Source organism: Copadichromis virginalis, linkage group LG4 (assembly GCF_057382275.1).
Source record: "Copadichromis virginalis isolate Kocher_CV1m ecotype Utaka linkage group LG4, C_Virginalis_male_GT1.1, whole genome shotgun sequence".
Lineage (NCBI taxonomy): Eukaryota > Metazoa > Chordata > Actinopteri > Cichliformes > Cichlidae > Copadichromis > Copadichromis virginalis.
The window spans coordinates 23,536,199-23,554,230 of NC_140621.1; the positions used below are offsets into that span (position 1 = coordinate 23,536,199).

General features: G+C 40.8%; 1 protein-coding gene across 2 annotated transcripts; it reads left to right on the forward strand.

The window, feature by feature from the left end:
• The first annotated feature begins 289 nt into the window (after positions 1-289).
• Positions 290-16,608, forward strand: usp36 (ubiquitin specific peptidase 36). 2 transcript variants are annotated; one of them, XM_085454306.1, is made up of 20 exons: positions 290-439; positions 4,042-4,307; positions 4,462-4,683; positions 5,126-5,236; positions 7,573-7,675; positions 7,753-7,820; positions 8,420-8,490; positions 8,598-8,680; positions 9,232-9,343; positions 9,441-9,581; positions 10,102-10,202; positions 10,300-10,438; positions 10,548-10,910; positions 11,202-11,426; positions 11,889-12,004; positions 12,166-12,861; positions 13,134-13,345; positions 13,577-13,762; positions 13,859-13,974; positions 14,443-16,608. In XM_085454306.1, exons 2-20 carry the CDS (start codon positions 4,055-4,057, stop codon positions 14,572-14,574), a joined length of 3,450 nt encoding a protein of 1,149 aa, XP_085310432.1. In that variant the 5' UTR covers positions 290-439; positions 4,042-4,054; the 3' UTR covers positions 14,575-16,608. The 2 variants fall into 2 exon arrangements, with proteins under 2 accessions (XP_085310432.1, XP_085310433.1); XM_085454307.1 differs by having other exon boundaries at positions 13,137-13,345.
• Positions 16,609-18,032: the final 1,424 nt, after the last annotated feature.

The window sequence follows — 18,032 nt, forward strand, 5'->3', positions numbered from 1 at the left end:
GACAATCGAATGAAATGCAATCTTAGAAAGAAAAGCAAATGAAAAAGCATCATTAAAAATGTAAAATGGGGGGGGGGTTGCCCTCCTCTGGGAATTTTCATGAGCATGAGTAGCGGTGTGATTCAGGCCCTGCCATGTTTCCGCGCGTTTTTGTTGTTATATAAAAACATAATCAGGTATCGCGCATCAATGGTAAACAGCGCTGGCTGGAAGTCACGTGTAGCCCTCTCCCGACAGATCGACGTCACGTTAAGCGCCGATTGGCTGAACCTTTCGGCTACAGCGTGACCTGTGCTCTGATTGGTCCGTGATTCCTGTCAGTCATTTTTTTTCTATCGCCCTCTCATAATGCAGCATGGGCGAAAATACTAGATTGAAGAGCTTCATCTGAGGAAGCAGAGGCTTCTAGTTTAAATTATTTTGTCCCGTTGAGTGAAAGGTAAGTGAACGGAAAGGCGTATTCGTGTAATATCTGTTCGCTGCTTGTTTACGTGGTGCTGTCGTTGGGCTAAGAGGCGAGATGTGGCGGTTAGGGAGGTTTGTTAGCTACCTGGGTGCTGGGATGCTAACCACATTGCAGCACTGAGGGAGGCTGGCTTTCGCCACGTTAAGCTAGCTTGGCTGCTAACCGCGTTGCTCCACTGTTAAACGATTGAATAGCAGAACACGAATCAGTCGACAGCAGGGACAGATAAACGATTAAATATCGAGCAGTTGCGATATTTAGCGACGCTTCCTGTATAAATTTTAAACGGTTCAGGGCGAGATTAGCTGCGGCTGTAGATAAGCAAACTAGCATTCAAGCTTTGGTGATTGGCCCATAGTGGTGGGACCAGTAGGTGAGCAACTACACCGGCTACTTCATGGAGCTCTTAACGACCTTTAGAAAAAACAAGACCTCAAACTAGCTTAAATTATGCGTCCAGGTAGATTTATAAGCAGGTCAAAACAATAAGCTGTGGGATTTAAGAAGTGAAATCTCTACACTTTGAGTGTGCTTGTGGAAGTGTGTTGAAGCGAGTGAGTAGCTTTTTGTAGATCTATATATTAAACCTGGAGTAGTCCAGTTTTGGGTTTTTTTTTGGTGTCATTAGACAAACCTTTGCAGCAAGTTCTTTAAGAGTGATCTGAACCCTCAGTTTTAAAAACATAGGATGGCCCAATGCTCCTCTAGTGGTGGTGGGTGACTTAGATATGGGAGAAGGTGAGGGCTGAATGCATGTTTTCATATTCTGGTGTTTTGTTTTAATAGTTTATGGATTTTTTTTTCCTCTGTCGTTTGAGTAGTAGTTGAGAATGAATTATTTCAGGGATAAATTATGCTGAGTAAGTAATGTTAATTATCCAAAGCTTCTGTGGCTCAACAAGACAATAAATAAATAAAACATGTAAAGCTACCCGCTGTGGTGACCCCTTGTAAATAAATGCCCTTTTTTAATGATATATTGCCTCATACATATATATATATATTCAAAAAGAATCATTTTTTAAAAATGTTCTCATAGTTTGTTTTGTGTCATAATTCAACATTTTTGGTAGCCCTTGAAGTCACCTGCATCCAGCAGTAGTTTAGGCAGGATATGTGCACGATCTATGTATGCATAGTTTACGAAATGCAAATAAAGAGTCAGTATTGGGTAATGCAAGTATTCACTGGAGGGTACTTGAAAGTAATCCCACTGTCTCTACATTTTTTTTTATTTTTTTTATTCTTTGTTTAAATATTAGTAGCTAACATAATTTGCTATTGACTGTCCATAAAAGCACTTAATAAACTAATTCAGCTGCAATCTATCCTACAAAAGTAAAAGCTAGTTTTGGTTGCTCACTTATTCGGAAAGGATCGCGCCGCATGTTTACACAGGATGCCCTTCGTGATGCAATCCCAGAAGGAACTCTCAGGATCAAACTGAGGTTCTCCGAACTTTCACTGTGCAATATGGAGTCAATCTATCCTTTACGAGTCAGTTTTCTAAACATCTAAATTTAAGTTCAATATCAGTTGTGTTCCTACAAATTGAATGAAATATTTTCATATCAGTGTGAGGATTACCTTTTAAAATCGGAAACAACCAGGTTATAAGTTTTTAAACCCCTGTAAATAGGCTTTAAGTCGTATTGTTTAGTTTGACATTGCACTACATATTGATTACATAGGCTAAATGGCTTAACAAGACCTTACGCTTAATGACTGTCTGCCTGTGTACATCCCTTCCTTCATTGAATGGAATAGCCCTTTATTGTCATGGTACATGTACAACGAAAAAGGCAAAGGGCATTGATGGAAAGTGGAACAGAAAACAAAGCCATGCTAACATAAATTACCACATAAAGTGAAAACTTATTAAAGTTGGCTTTAAGATATCTGAAGTACTCTTAACATTAAAAAGCTTTACCAGTGTAATTTTATGCTTGATGTAAGCTTGAGTTGACAAGACGAGGAATTGTATTTGTTTTATTTTTGGATTTAATCGATTTTCTTTTTTTCTTTTTTTTTTCTCAAATTAAGCATCGGTGTAAGTAATTATTCCCAGATTATCACTGTTTGTGAAAACCTTCACTCACCTTAAAATGACCCGTGTCTTAAATAGCATCATTTGTTAGTTATGCAACCAGCATATCCCAAACAGCAGTCAGAAAGTTTCTGTGTTATTAGTAATGTGACACAATCGGATTAAACATCCGTGTTTTGGTCAGCGCATCAGCAGAGCTGCCTGTTTGGACGGTTGCATCACTGCAGTTAGCTCCCTCTCCCTGTGGGCTCTGTGCTTCTTAGTTGTATCAGTATCAGCAGCACGTGAAGGTCAGCATGCCCTTGTGCATACAATGCATGTTTGGCCCTCCTTCCCTCTTCATGACGTCACTGCCTACTCTGATGAGTAAGTCGTAGTGCTGTATTGTCTCTATGATGTAGCCTTCGCTTCTGTTTGTTTTTTTTTTTTTCCTTAGATGTTTTGTTGTCTTTATCTGGGGGGGACGGTATCATTTGTATGGGTAAACTGAGAGAAGATTGAATGTTTTACACACTCACCATCAAAATATGGCGTTGCTATGCTGTGTAATAATAGCTTACTCGTAAGTTTAAAAAGTAAGTCACAGGTTCAGCGATTGATAGTTGAATGTGTTACTCGAGGGATTGCAGGTCACCTACTCTCCGACCCTCTAATGCTCCCGTAGTTTGGAGTTGCTCTCTGTTAACTGCAATGATCAGCTGTGTAAACAATGTGTCACTCTTTCCTTTGGACTTTGATCTCCTCATTTCTTCCCGCTGCAGTCAGCCGGCCAGTCAACTTGATCGACTAACACCCTTCATCAGCTGTTTAGTTTAGCAGCCTGAATCAGAGCTCCTTTACAGCTGCCTGGTGTAAAGCAGCAGTTCTCAACACTAAAATGGTCTTTGTGTACATTAAGCTGCTTTTTATGTGTAGAAACAGTACATGGAAAACACTTTTAGGTTTACTGTTATTACTTGTTACTGTAGATCTCTAACTGTTGTGACAAAATTTAAGGAGCTACAGCTTTGCTGATTATGCACTCACTGGAGTCGAGAGGATGACAAAAAATTTGATTAGGTCAATATGTGACTTGTATAAATGTAATTTGGCAGTTAACTACAGCTGCTCACACCTTATGTGTAAGCATAAATGCTCTCCCTCTCCTATCCCATACACTCCCCCACCCTATGTTACATCTGATGCCTTGCATAACTGCAGGGACAGCTGCCAAGACCCAGCTGGAAGCACTCAGTCCTTATCTCTCTTGTAAGGTGATGTCAGAAAATGTGCCTAGAGAGGTGCCCACTGGAGGGCAAACAAACGGGCTTAATTTATTAGCTATGAGAGCAATTTAACTTGTATTTGCAGGTTTAATTTTGCTCATGTTTAACTCTGAAACAAAGTAATTTTGTGTGAGCATTTTTTGCAGATATAAAAAAAAAAGGATGGCATGTCATTGATATCATTGAAATGGTACATTTTTATTTTTATTTTTTTGTGCAGTCTTGAGAAGTGATGCTGACACTCAATCTGTTTGTCCCCACAGTGATGTTCCAACAATGCCGATAGTGGATAAACTCAAGGAGGCTTTAAAACCTGGCCGAAAGGACACAGGCGATGAGGGTGACCTCAACAAGCTATTGGCCTCTTCTGCCAAGAAGGTCCTTTTGCAGAAAATAGAGTTTGAGCCTGCCACCAAGGGGTTCTCCTATCAGCTCGACAGCCTAAAGAACAAGTATGTGATCCTCAATCCTAGGACTGAGGGTGCTACAGCACAGAAAGCTGCAGAGCCTGCTCAAATTAAGAGGCAAGGTAAGCTCTCAAAATGAACTGAAAATTGAGCAGAATTTGATGGCCTGACATTTTCCATGTTTGACCTTTTGTTCTTTGATGCTTACCCTGAAAGCTCAGTTCTGGCGTTCTGTCCTCGGCTAATGTCACAAAATTGCCTGTACCCCTTCTTTAGTCTTAGAGAATGTGGTCGGGGGCCAGAGCGATGGGATCCCTGCTCCGCAGAAGATGCTCTTTCCGGGGAACAAGATCACCCTTAAGTGGGAGCGTGTGTACAGGGTGGGAGCCGGCCTCCATAACCTTGGAAACACCTGCTTCCTCAATTCCACAGTGCAGTGTCTCACCTACACGCCGCCACTTGCCAACTACTTACTCTCAAAGGAGCACAGCCGTGTCTGTGAGTAGATTTACTATCCTATTTACTTTTTTTTTATTTTATTTTAAACACTAACAGTTTCTCACACAGTTTGGGGAATTACTTTTACCTGGCCTATATCCCTGTGTGTGCCTGAAGAAGGAAAAACAAGAAGTGTAGCTTCATTTGGTTCAGCTAGTTTATTTTGAGCTCCCAATCATCCAGGGATTTCCTTACCTGGATGATTGTGCATGCATCAAGACATTTATTATTTGGAGCGTTTTTTTTTTTTTTTACTCGTTTTGATCATCTCATTCAAACAGACTCTATATAAAAGATTAACATATTGTAATATCAGCAGCTGGTTTGTGGAATGCCTTTTAACCCCTTAAATTTGAGTTAAAGGTATTGTTTTTGTATTTAATGCTAACACCTGCTTATACTTTTATGTTATTTGTAACTCCTCTTCCTCTTTGTTGTTCAGGTCACCAGTCAGGCTTCTGTATGATCTGTGTAATGCAGAACCATATCATCCAAGCCTTCGCCAACACAGGCAACGCCATTAAGCCCGTCTCCTTCATCAGAGACTTAAAAAGTAAGATCGCCCTCCTTTAACAGTGCCTGAGCAGTTTATGCCTTCTAGGTTTATCTCAGACGTCACATTTATTGGTTGGCTACTCTCAAGGGTAATGTGTTGCAACAGTGTCCCGTATGACAACAATGGGCAGTAACTGCAGTATAGAAGTGGAGCAGTGAGACTGCAGTTAGTGAATGAATCCCACGTAGACAGTAGCGATGAGGTGTGAGTAGTGCCCTGACACGGCGAGTTACTGTGCTGTAGTTTCATTGCACCCTAGTCCCCTCCCTACCTGGCTGCTTCCTCCTTATGTGATGCTGCAATCATGTCTCCACCTCCTGTGCCTCATTTTCTCTGCCTCCCTCCTTTCCCAATGCCCTTTCTGTCTCCTTGTGACTGCGGGCTTTAGCACAAAAATGTACAGGCCACCTGCTTTCTCCCCCCCATCAGAGCTCAGGATGCGCTGTATGTGTGTTCAGGTTTTTTATACATTGATTTAGCTAGTGGCCTCCTCTGTAGCTTAAAATGTGCCGCTAATGCTGGAACAGTTTAAATGCACACATTGAAATATCAACCTCGGTATTTCTAGTCCAACTCTAAAGCCCATTAATACAGTGCCATATCACTGCACAAAAACAAAAGAGCTTACTGCTGCCGATTCCTGAACTGCCACCAGATCTCACAGCTGAGGTTTCACAAACAAAATAAAAACACGACACACCAGTATTAATGCCCACAGCTTTAATGTCTTCAAGATGTTGCCTCTCTCCTCTCCTGGAAGTGCCTGGAATAGATCATTAGTGCTTGATGTATTATATTCCTTTTTCCCCACTCTCGGGTGACTCATTGTTGTGAATGTGCAGGGGTGCTATGCTGGGAATATGTTGATGACCACATTCTAATAGCTCATCCAGTTTTCCATTAGGAAATAACAGTAGGGTACATTATCTCTACTATGAGACTCTTACTGCAGATTAGACGCCGCTCTGTAACCATAACATGTTTATTGGGTCATTATGCCATGGTCTGGGTGAAAGCTCTAGTTTGATTGGCTGCAGGGTGTACTGTATTTCCTGATAAAGGACCTTTATGTAGTTACAGTGAAACAGCCAGCCCACTGTTTGAAATGAATGTGCTGACCTAACCTGTTTCTATAATAGTTACAAAAAAGTGTGACTGTTAACCTGGGGAAAATGACAACTTGGATGGCTGGAGTGTAGCTAAAGAGACTGGACACAAAGGACAGGAGGTGCTAGTTTCTAAAGGAAGAAACAAAGGACTGCTAGAGTTTTGTACTGTCCAGTTTGCCAGTGTAGGAAGAGTATAGTGCCAGCCTATAAAAGGAGTGGTATTTATCATATTACCTCGACATGCATGTATTTCCTTTGAGTGCCGAGAGAGAGCCGATGAATCGGCTCACTGATTGTTGTACATCACTACTATCTGTATTAGCCATTCACTTTATAAGTGTGCACATGTGCCGTGTCATATTTTAATAGTTAAATGACTATAATCAGTTATTCTTGTTATGAAGACTATAGAGAGAACCTAATTTTACGTTGTGGGCCAGTTCAGTTAAATCTCAGTGGGTCAGACAAATCGGTTAATCACCTAATGACCATTTAAAAAAACCTGATGTGTTCTCCTTAAGTCTTCATGTTTCTGCATTGTAAAGAAATGCTGCTGTAGTAAATGAAAGTAAAAAGCATTGCTGTTAGACTTTGTCTATAAGAAATAAAGTTGTAAACATTAAAAGCACTTGTAACTCCTTCCTGATCTTTGACGTGTAATTAAAACAACAACAAAAATAAAAAAAATAATAGAAAAAAATCTTTGAATTAACAGCAAAATTCAGTTTTTACATTTTGTTTGTGTATAAATAAAAACATTTCTGTAGAAAATTATGGAAAACAATAACTTTTCTGTTATTTAATAATGAAAATATTACTTCAATTTGTGACCTTTAATGGTTTACTTTGGTGTCTATCAGGCCATAAGTGATAAGCTGTCATGCTATAAATAAGAAATGAATTTTTTGTTAGGTTTTTTTATTTTTAATGAACCTCTACAGTTTCTTGCTTTGCTTTCACTTATTGTCAGAAATCACGATATGTAACAAATGTCTGTGACCTCAGTCAGATAATCTGGGTAGTCAGTGGTTGATCTATTTCTTTAATGAGCCTGTGGGTCATTGCAGTTCATCGACATTTTATCAAATACAAGGAACATTATTGACAAGTTGGAAAGTGAGAGACGCCTTTCTCTGAGCCTCCCTGTCTCAGTAAGTGCGAGGCTAGAGGAAAAATGTAACTCTGGTAAAGCATGAAATCTGACAGGCTCTTTGTCGTCCACAGAAATTGCAAGACATTTTCGCTTTGGTAGTCAAGAGGACGCCCATGAATTTTTGCGGTACACCATCGATGCCATGCAGAAAGCCTGTCTCAATGGCTATCCGAAGTAAGGATTTATGCTTCTTATGATATTTGTTTAGTCATTAGTCATTACATGAATAACTTTTGTCTTTGTGTTTTTAGGCTTGACAGGCAGACCCAGGCCACGACACTGGTTCACCAGATCTTTGGAGGTTACCTCAGGTCAAGAGGTATTGACTGATGAATAAACACGCAGCTCAGATTAAGTCTTAATGGTTTGATGCAGGTTAATACTCAATATACTAAATTAGGCTAATATAATCTTTTTAGTCATGCATGGAAAACAGAGAGGTGTCATATGTGTGTATCTTACCTTGGCTTAAGATGCAGGTATCCTGTGTAATTATTTTATTTATTTTTTTAGAAAAAGACACTACATTGTCAAAATTTATTTAACTATTCAATCTCTGTGTTTTACTTAAGAACCCACTGCTCAAATATTCTAATTTAAATTGAATTTAAATCTTATTAAAAGAGACATTCATTATGATTAACTTTCATATTGAAAGTGAGAGGTTAAGGAACAGTTCGTGTAATTTCTTTTATGTGGGTTCAAGAGTTTCGCTTGTTCTATAATGGAAAAATAGAAACGAGTTAAAATGTAAAAGGAATTTCCCCTTAAAGTTTGCTCTAATAGTCAGATGAGGTTGTTTGAGGTGCCTGACAGTTTCATGTTTACAGGAAATTGAACTGAGGTTGCTGCAGCTTCAACAGATTTTACTTACAAGTACTGTCAGAAGAGTGAGACTTGTTTTTTTTTGCCTTTCAGTAAAATGCTCTATTTGTAAAAGTGTCTCAGATACGTACGATCCTTACCTGGATATCGCCGTTGAGATTCGGGTATGTTGCACGATATCTCCTTATTGTATAACGTTTATTTTCATGGAAATGTTCATGTTTCTGTCTTTGGAAAGTTTGGTAACGTAATTTCTGTTGTGTTGTTTTAGCAAGCAGCAAACATAGTGCGAGCCTTGGAACTGTTTGTTAAACCAGATGTTTTAAGTGGAGAGAATGCCTACATGTGTGCCAAGTAAGTTCCCCTCTCATGTAGTCAGAAATGATTCAAAATACTTTCACCAGACACTTCATTAGGTACACCTTGTTAGTACTGGGTTGGACCCCATTTTGGCTTCAGAGCTGCTTTGATTCTTTGTGGCACGTATTCAGCAAGGTGCCTCTTGGGCCATATTGACATGATGGCATCACACAGCTGCAGATTTGTTGGTAGCACATCCGTGATGCAGATCAGTATAACTGCAGTAGCTCAGTAGTTTCCGAAATAGACTGGTTGTTGATGGCAGACGGGCCAAACCACGTTCAAAGTAATTGAAATCACCTTTCTTCTCCATTCTGATGCACAGTTTCAACTTCAGCAGGTCGTTGTGACCATGTGTACGTACCTAAATGCATTTAGTCGTTACCATGTGAATGGCTGACTAGATGTTTACATTAAGCAGTTGAACAAGTGTATCTAACAAAGTCAGTGGTGAGTGTAAATCTTAAAATTTTTGGGGAAAAGGTCTTAAAATTAAAAAAAGATTAAAGAGTGTCGTCATAATTTTTATTTTTCGTCCTCTTCAGGTGCAAAAAGAAAGTGCCGGCCACCAAGCGCTTCACAGTGCATCGAACATCCAACGTACTCACCCTTTCACTGAAGAGGTTTGCAAACTTCAGCGGTGGAAAAATAACAAAGGTTAAAGAATTTTCACGACACGGACTGATTTTTAGCAAAACTGCCTCATTCCTCTATATATCTCACACCTTTCTGTCATTTTCTTCTTCTTTTTCAGGATGTTGGTTACCCAGAATTTCTAAACATCCGCCCTTACATGTCTCAGAGCTCAGGCGATCCTGTCATGTACGGCCTCTATGCTGTTCTGGTGCATTCAGGCTACAGTTGTCATGCTGGACACTACTACTGCTATGTGAAGGTAAGACGGTATAGATAAACAATCTTTTTAGTGTGCGTGTGACAGGAACGTGAAGGAAAATTGGCTTTAAAAATCCTTCCACTCCGTCTTGTGGATTCCGATCGGGAAAGGTGAGAAATTAGGTGTCAGCGATCTGAATTTAAAGTTCCTTTTCTACACTGTTTGTGAAAGCTTGTTGTGAAACTTTCCCATTAATACGTCAGTTTTGTGGAGTCAGAAGTGACTATATGTGGACAAGAGAGTGGATTGTTAATAGCTTACCATAGCAGACCTGGATAACAAGCTGTATCCATCGAATATACCAGTACAACACATTTACACAGATAGCTGCCAGTTTTTGCCAAATATCGATCTTCACCAAAAGTCAGGGTCACATTGGTTTCTCTCAATTCCTTTTTAAAAGCTAAAAGTTAACAAATCCCTTTCACAGCTAAACTAGTGATTAAGATTTGAGAGCTTTAGTTATCTTTACAGGGAAAATGGCTTTATTTTATGTTTCTTCCCTCTTTTATCCTCACAGGCAAGCAATGGACAATGGTACCAAATGAATGATTCAATGGTGCACTCAAGTAACATCAAAGTGGTCTTGAACCAGCAGGCTTATGTGCTTTTCTACTTGAGGTGAGACGGTAGCGAGTGATGCAAGAGATCAAAAAAGATGTCTGTACCTCCTGGATGTGCAGTCCAACAAACTAGAGTCTGTGTTTGTGTGTTAAAGGATACCTGAAACCAAGAAAAATGCAGATGGGCAGACCACCAAGCAGGGGATGTTGTATTCCGGGAAGAATACGGCACCATCGGAACAGATAAAGAGGTCCAACTTGAACGGGCCTCTCTCTTCCCCACAGGTGAAAAAGGTATAAGAAATATTTGGCTTTTTGTAAAATAGTAAATGTATGTGTTAAACTTTCTAGCTTTTAACATTCTGGATAAAAAATGTAAGAAAAGTCCTCGTTTTCTTGATAGAAACTTGAGCCAGCCCAGCTGCGCAAGATCCAGTCGATGGACGGTGGTTTGGGTTTGCCCATTTCCAGGAACGGTGTGAGCACTCAGCCACAGCCCCGACTGTCCAACTGGACATCCTCTTCCAACGGTCTGCCAAAGCTGCCGGGTGGACCCGCAGTTATAGAGGAACCTTTCAAGAAGGTGAAGAAGCCCTCTTCGCAGAGCCAGCTGCCATCCCGCAGCAGCACTCCGACCCCTTCCAACAACGGGGTCAGCAGAACGGAGGGAGATAAAAAACAAGGTGGAGAAGGCAGAGGCATGGCAGCGTCTACCTCATTTAAGTCTTTGTCTGACTCCTCCTCTGCTGACACCACTGAGTCAAAGGTACGGTATAAAGTCAACAAGCATGAATACAAATGTTACATTAAGGGTGAAATCTTGACAGGGATTTTTAATTTTGATCATCAGGTAATAAAAAATACTCAAAATATTTGAGTGCTGTGAAAAGCAGTGGCATTTCTTTAGGGAAACATGCTTTCCTACAGAGATTCAGTCTACAGTAGCATGAAAACAAGGATTCTCTCACATTTCAGAAGCCATGTTTGATGTAAAAGATCAGATCTGCAGCTTCACAAAAGCATAACCGCCACCTGTGGTTTTCTCTCTCTGGACCAGGACTCCGTTGGTCCCAAAAGTGCACCAGTAGGAGAGACTCCCTCCACTCCTCGGAAAGGCTCCAGCGGCCTGGCGTCTCCAGCAAGGAGCGTGGAGCGCTCTCAGAGCACAGAGGAGCAGAAGACGGCAAAAATTAAACCCCCGGCTCTCGGCAACATCACATCTGAAGCCACCAGCACCATGTCACCTCCACCTGCCAAGAAGCTTGCCCTGTCGGCCAAGAAGGTGAACGTCATCCCCATCCACAGCAGTTGCCTCACTTCCTGTCTTACTACAAACTCATAATAATTCTGCTTCCTGTCGTGTAACGCCACACCTGCTGTCACAAATTGCACCGTTGATTTCAATTAGTCTTTTTTATTCAGGCAAGTTAAAGAGTGGTGTTGTGTTACGTTTTATGCCTTTTATGTAATGTCTTATTTCTCCAGTGTACCGTCTAATCAACCACATGTTAGCACTTGTTTAAAGTTTGTCTTCTTTTCCTTTAGTTTGTTCTTTTTTCCTAATCATTTCTAATTCTTCTCTGCCATACCCTTTCTACTTTGTTTTCCTCTCTCCACCCCCCCCCCCCAATCATCCTTTTAATCACCCTGTTTTTTTCCTTTATTTACTCTCTTCCTTATTTTTGTCACACTCATGGCTATTTTCTTTAGACCACCAAGTTTTTATTTATGTCGATAACTGCAGGCTCGCAGCCGGAGTCCGAACAGCATTGATGTTCTGCCCCGTTTGCCGTCCAGTGACCCCATGCATCAAAATCAACTTAACTCCCTCACCCTTGCCTCACCCACTCCCACTCACAGGTATGTATATGGAAACCTGTTTCGTATTGCGAATACTCACACTAGGCATGGTTGAGTTGTACAGTCCTCTGCCACTTAGGGGGTCAGTATACTCTTAATGTGAGTGTATCCATTCAAATTTTGACACCCAAAAACAAAGACTATCCTTATTTCTTTTCCAGAGCTGATCCATTCCATTCATGTAAAGTCCAATCATCACCTTTAGCCCATTTAACTGGATCCTTCAAACTGCAGAGTCCTCAGAAACAGTCCCTTTTCTCCACACTGCAAAAGCCAAGCGTGAGCCTTCCTCCTAAAACAAACGGTCTTCACTGTCCAGGCCCAAAGAGTCCCAAGTCTTCCAACAAGCTCAACTCAGTGGTTCAAGAACCAGACCTTGACGACCCTCCCGCTCAAAATGTCAAACACAAAAAGAAGAAGAGGAAGCGGCGGCATTCTGAGGTGGAGAGCGTCCCAGAGCCAGTCACATCCCCAGCTCCACAGACACAGTGCACTGCAGCAGAGTCCGATGGCGAGAAGAGGTGCAAGAGGAAAAAGAAGAAGCGAAAGCGGCTGGACGAAGACGGAGAGAAGGCGAAGGAGCGGGCGTGTGTCTCGTCTCATTTGGACACGTCAAGCCAGGAGGAGGACTGGTGTCAGAGTGGCATGTGGAGCCTGACCCCTCAGTCCAGTGCAGAAGAGTCTAAGAAAAAGCCTCAGTTATCCGCTACAACTCCATCGCAGTGTGAGTCAAACCGGAAAAAGCAGGAAACGGATTGTGTGTTGAAGAAGAAGAAAAAGAAGAAAAAGAAAGACAATGTGGGTCAGTCAGGAGACGCTCTGCAGGATACAGTGTCTGCACGCTCTACAACAGAAAGGTTGGTTCGAGTCTGGTTATGTTTGTTCTTCACCTGAAGTTGAGTTCGTGTGTAAAGCTCTCAGAAAGTCTACATTACTGGCTTGACTCTAGGAATCAAGAACTTTTCTAAATGTGTTATCATTATTCATAACTCTCATAAAGGACTTGAAATAAGATTCTTTTTCATTAAATATTTGATCTTCTCACCCTTAAGGGTTAAGAGTGAGACAAAGTAGTTGCTTCTGCTATATGCCTTTCATTACCTCGATCTCTCATCTGCTTTTTCCCCAGAAGCAGTTCTGAGATGAAGCCCACAGGGAGCCAGAAAGATACAGGAGATTTATTAAAAGTAAAAAAGAAATTAAAAGTGAAGAAGAGGCTAAAAGAAGAGATGCAGCAGTGGGAGGAGAGCAAGCATTGTCCTGATGCTGAGACTGAAGCATCGGAGCCCCCGTACAAAAAGAAAACGATGGAGAAGGACAGAATAAACAAAGAAAGCACAGGTGTGTGAGCGAGAAATTAACATTACATCGATTACCTGTGGAGTGTCAATGTAAAATTTTGATTGGAGCCATTTGACAAAATCACTTTGCACCTCTGCAGCCTTTCAGCCTTTCTGTGGAGTGACCAGTCATTCTACTTTTGTGCAGAGTGTGACTCAATGCATTTTGAGAATGTCAGATTTAATCACAGTTCTGTGATTTTGTTTTGTTTTGTTTTTTCTCAATTCCCAGCCACAGTGGTAGTGTGGGACAGCCAAGTGAAGGACGGCTACAAGCGCAGCGTGGCACCAGCGGCTGATGGAAGTACATCGGATGGCTCGACCCGCGCCGCACCCGTAGCTTGGGATGGGAAAAAGACGAGTAGTGTGGTAGAAGAGCTGCTCAGGAACGCGTCGGATAAAGCCTACGGAGCCAATGGTGAGATGCAGAGTCATATTTGTGTTTTTAAATGCAATTTTAAAGAAAATGTGTTTTTAAAGACCCTAAAGGGTGTCAGTGTCTTGTCTTCACTAGTCCTCAGTTGGGATGGTGAGGTCTCTGCTGTCAGCAGAGATGCCATTGAAGATGCCCGCGATGCCAGGTGTGACACTGTGATCGACGAGTGGGATGAAGACTTCGACAGGGGAAAGGTGAGGGGTGAAATGCAACATGAAAAAAGTCATTGTCTGTCTGTTCAGTTCACAAGAATCTGTACTGCTGCATTAGAATTAGTTAGATTTCAGTGAAACTTGCACACAGTGATCACCTAATGGGTCTTTACTCAAAACGTGCATGAGGTCAAAGTTACATTTGTCATTTCACAGGCAAATTTAGTGCCACTAACCAGACACGTTGTTGCTCTTGGGACCTAAACAGTTACTTGTGACACTTTGCACGTATATTGTGCAATCAAGTACGATCCCTGGAAAGATTGTCTAAAAATGTGTTGTTGTAATCTCTGTTATTAAACAACACAGCGCCCCTATTTCTCTCTATGATGGCCAGTTTTTACCCTGCTTTCCTGTTTAGTATTTTGATTATTAACAACTAAAATACTTCTCCGAGACGATATGCAATTATTTAATTTTAATTTTGTCCCCTTTTCCTCTTATTAACAGGTGAAGAAAGTAAAGCAGTATAAAAGAGAGAAGTGGAGAGGGGCCAGCAGCATGTTCCAGAAGATTCAGGACAGGCGGAACAAGTGGTCTGTAACACCCGGAGGGAAGAGAGTTTTTGGAGTCCGACGCTGAGAGTCCAGATTGCTGCTGAAGTCTTGCTGACTTGAAATTGAGACAGAAAATACTTTTCTTACCAAACTCATTTACCCAATCTCTCTCTCTCCCTCTCTCTCTCTCTCTTTTTTCTTTTGTCTTTTGTTTGTTTAATCCCCCATATTCAAGAATAAGATATGTGCCAAAAGCAGTACACATTACTGCATCAGCAGTCTGCCAACACAACTTTTAAACTAATCAATGTGAAATATTGTTTTCAGCAGACAGCTGAATTTCACTATCTCCCCTTTAGATGCCGCCATGAGCAGCTTAAAGTTTTCTATGCATTCAGTATTTAATTGAAAATCCTTACATCACGAACATCACGTCAATATCGCGCTAGATTTGTGTCCTTTGAGCCCCGATTATTTCCCTGAAAATGTGCTACCATGAAATACAAAAAGCTTTACCGTAATTGTGAAAGGTAGGCTGTGACTCATTGGCCTCGCTGAAAACTGCGCTGAAAACGCAATCTGAGCAAAAAAAGTGACTTTTTTAACAAAAAATGAAATTATTCTATGTCAAATAACAAAGCTGGACTCATTCATTATTCTTGTTTTAGATTTCTTAAATATTTTTATGTTATTATTATTTTTTTCTCATAAGTTGGGATTTTATTTTGTACTCTAGTGTCTGTACCACACTGCTTCTTTTTAAGGACCGGGTTTTGCCTGCATATTGTTGGTAAAATTGAGGTTTAAAATAGCCACTGTTTCCTCATTACGCATGCCTAAACTGGTTCAAAACCCATTTTAAATGAAGGGTCGTTTGTAGTTGCGCAGTTCTTGTTACACACGTGATTTTTCCCTTCCTTACCAAGTTCAGCTTTAATGTTAATACATTAATAATACAAAGGAATGCTCGGTGTCATCGATATGGAGGAAACGCATCGGATGCTGTTAGTTTTATTTTTTATTCATGAGTTATTGTTTTCTTACAGCTCGGTGCAATTGTTGTGTGCGTCGTAGAGGCCGGCGTTTCTGGAGGAACTCTCGTTGGCGCAGTTAATTTTCTACTGTGCAGCTATCCAACTATGTAGCTCATCTCATCAGTTCTTCATTTAGAGAAGCTCAGTTTGGAAACATGTTTTTGTTTTCTGTAAAGAAGGAAAAAAACTCCTTCACCACTATACTGCAATTAAAGGGTTACATTTTATACTTCTGGCACTGTGTTATGATGCGATAACTACATGATGAGATCTTCTTGTCCCCTTGTATCTTATACCTCTATGCAATTTTTCTGACAGTCATGCTCGCCGTCTAGAAACTGGGCTGAGACTCAGGAACCCAGAACCTCCTATATTCCCATCTCCACCCTTGATCAGACCCCATTTCATGTAGGAGTCATCCCTGGACCTAAGCCGCCTCGTTGCATCCTGTACATCCTATAAACAACTGTTTTATACAAAATATATCAGGTGTGGAATCCATCTAATCATCTTGCACCAGTTTGGGCACAGATGTGTAGAGAAACTAAAGTTAAATAAACAAATGCTTTGCCAGTGTAGATTGTACAGTCCATCTTGTGCTACCAGTGTTTCCCCCACCCCGACAACGCTGTAAAGATTTACCCACGCATTTCTTTTCATTCTAGAGATGTTGCCTTGAATTGGCTATAAAAAGCATAGGTTTTAATGTTATAAATATGTAATTTAAAGAAGATCTTTACTGTGCTACTAAATACTCAGAGTAGTCGGTGGGTGTTGAGAATTTATCTACAAGTGTGTTTGTTCAGTTGTGTGTAAGAGAGACATTTGTTTTTCATGCAAGTCCTTCCTTATGTCACTGTAATGTGTACAGTACAAGAGGGGCAGTGTCATTTCCAAAGGATAGCTGTGAAGTGGACTGGCAGATGAACATTTACTGGCGTGAATGGACAGTCCACATGTTTGCATTGATGGTTCCATATTTTGCACCACCTTTTCTGACCAGAGAAGAGAGCTTTCATAATGAAAGTAGCTCTTACCTCGTAATAGCTAACTGAAAAGGTGCAATAAAGTTGTGACTTTTGTGAGCTGATTGTGGGGTTTTTTTTTTCTCTTTGTCTTCCTCTGCTTTTTCCAAATATACAAATGGTATGTGGGTAAACAGCACAAATAGGGTCAGCATCACTGTTTAAGAAGGGTTCTTTCTTTAAGAAAGTCTGACTTACCAAAAGAGGTGCATGTATGTTGTATTGCCTTTATCTATGGAAGCTGAACCACTTACTGCACTTTCTTGTTAATACAGCATGCTGCTGGTTGGGTTACATTTAAAATGGACCTCAAAACCATTTGTGTACCATTTCAAGGAAACATGGTGCTCAATGCAATTGCAAGAAATTGTGCATGATGTTCAAATTTTGATTTAAACAGATCTGACGAATTAGGGTGAGCTCTGACTGGGAAACCAAAAACTTGTAACCCACAGGCAAAGCTCTAAAGTATACACTGCTTTCTTGTCTTTTTTCTGTCTGAAAAGGACTCTAATCTACAGGATGAACAACCTAACAAGTCCTAAAACTACAGATGGAAACCAGATCTCATTAGCAGGACGTTTACTGTGGGTGATAGATCAAGTCTCTCATTCACTTTTGTATAATCACTTATTTTTGTAATAGGGGGAGATGCTGCTGACCAACTAAGTTGGGGAGTTTTTGGTTTGTTTTTTTTATTTGACATTTCAGACCAACCCATCTTTTACCTCCAGTCTGTGGCTATGATGTATGAGAGATACCAGTTGGATTTATGGATGCCCAATCCCTTCCAGATTTCTAGGGCTTCCTGAGCAGACTTTGCATACTCTTCCTGTGCTTGGGTGGGATTTGTCCAATTACTCTGGTTTCCTCCTGAATTACAAAAATATGTCAACTGGTGATTCTCAGTTGGCTGCAGGTGTAAATGCAAGGTAGATGAAGCATGCAAGTACAGAATAAAGTGCTGTGTGAATATGTGTGGCAAAGGTAATGTTGCTGCAGTATAGAGTGTTTTGAGTGGTTCAGCAGCTTCTTAATGCCAACATCATATAATCACATAGCAGTAACCCAATGCATTTAGCCATGTAGAGATGGTCAAGATCACCTGCTGAGAAACAAGGTAAGCATCAGAATGAGGCAGAAATTAAGCTTAAGTGTAAGTTCAATAAGGAGGTATCTGTAGTCACTCATCTGTCTGTTTTCCTGTGTATTCAGCTGCTTTTCTGTTGTTTACAGGACTACTGCTTTCCCATGCTGTCAATCTCATTTCTGACATCATTACTCTAGTCCAATCAATTCTCGCCTGCCTTCTTTGAGCCAAAAGCCTCGGCTTTGCATGGTTTAAATCTGTGCTCCCTGCCATTCTCCCTTTCAGATTCTCTTTCATGCAACCCACCTCCTCCCCATCTCCACTTCAGTTACCTCAGCCACAGCTCTATTCAAGCCTCAGTCTTCATCTTTACCACCATTTGTGGAGGTCCTGT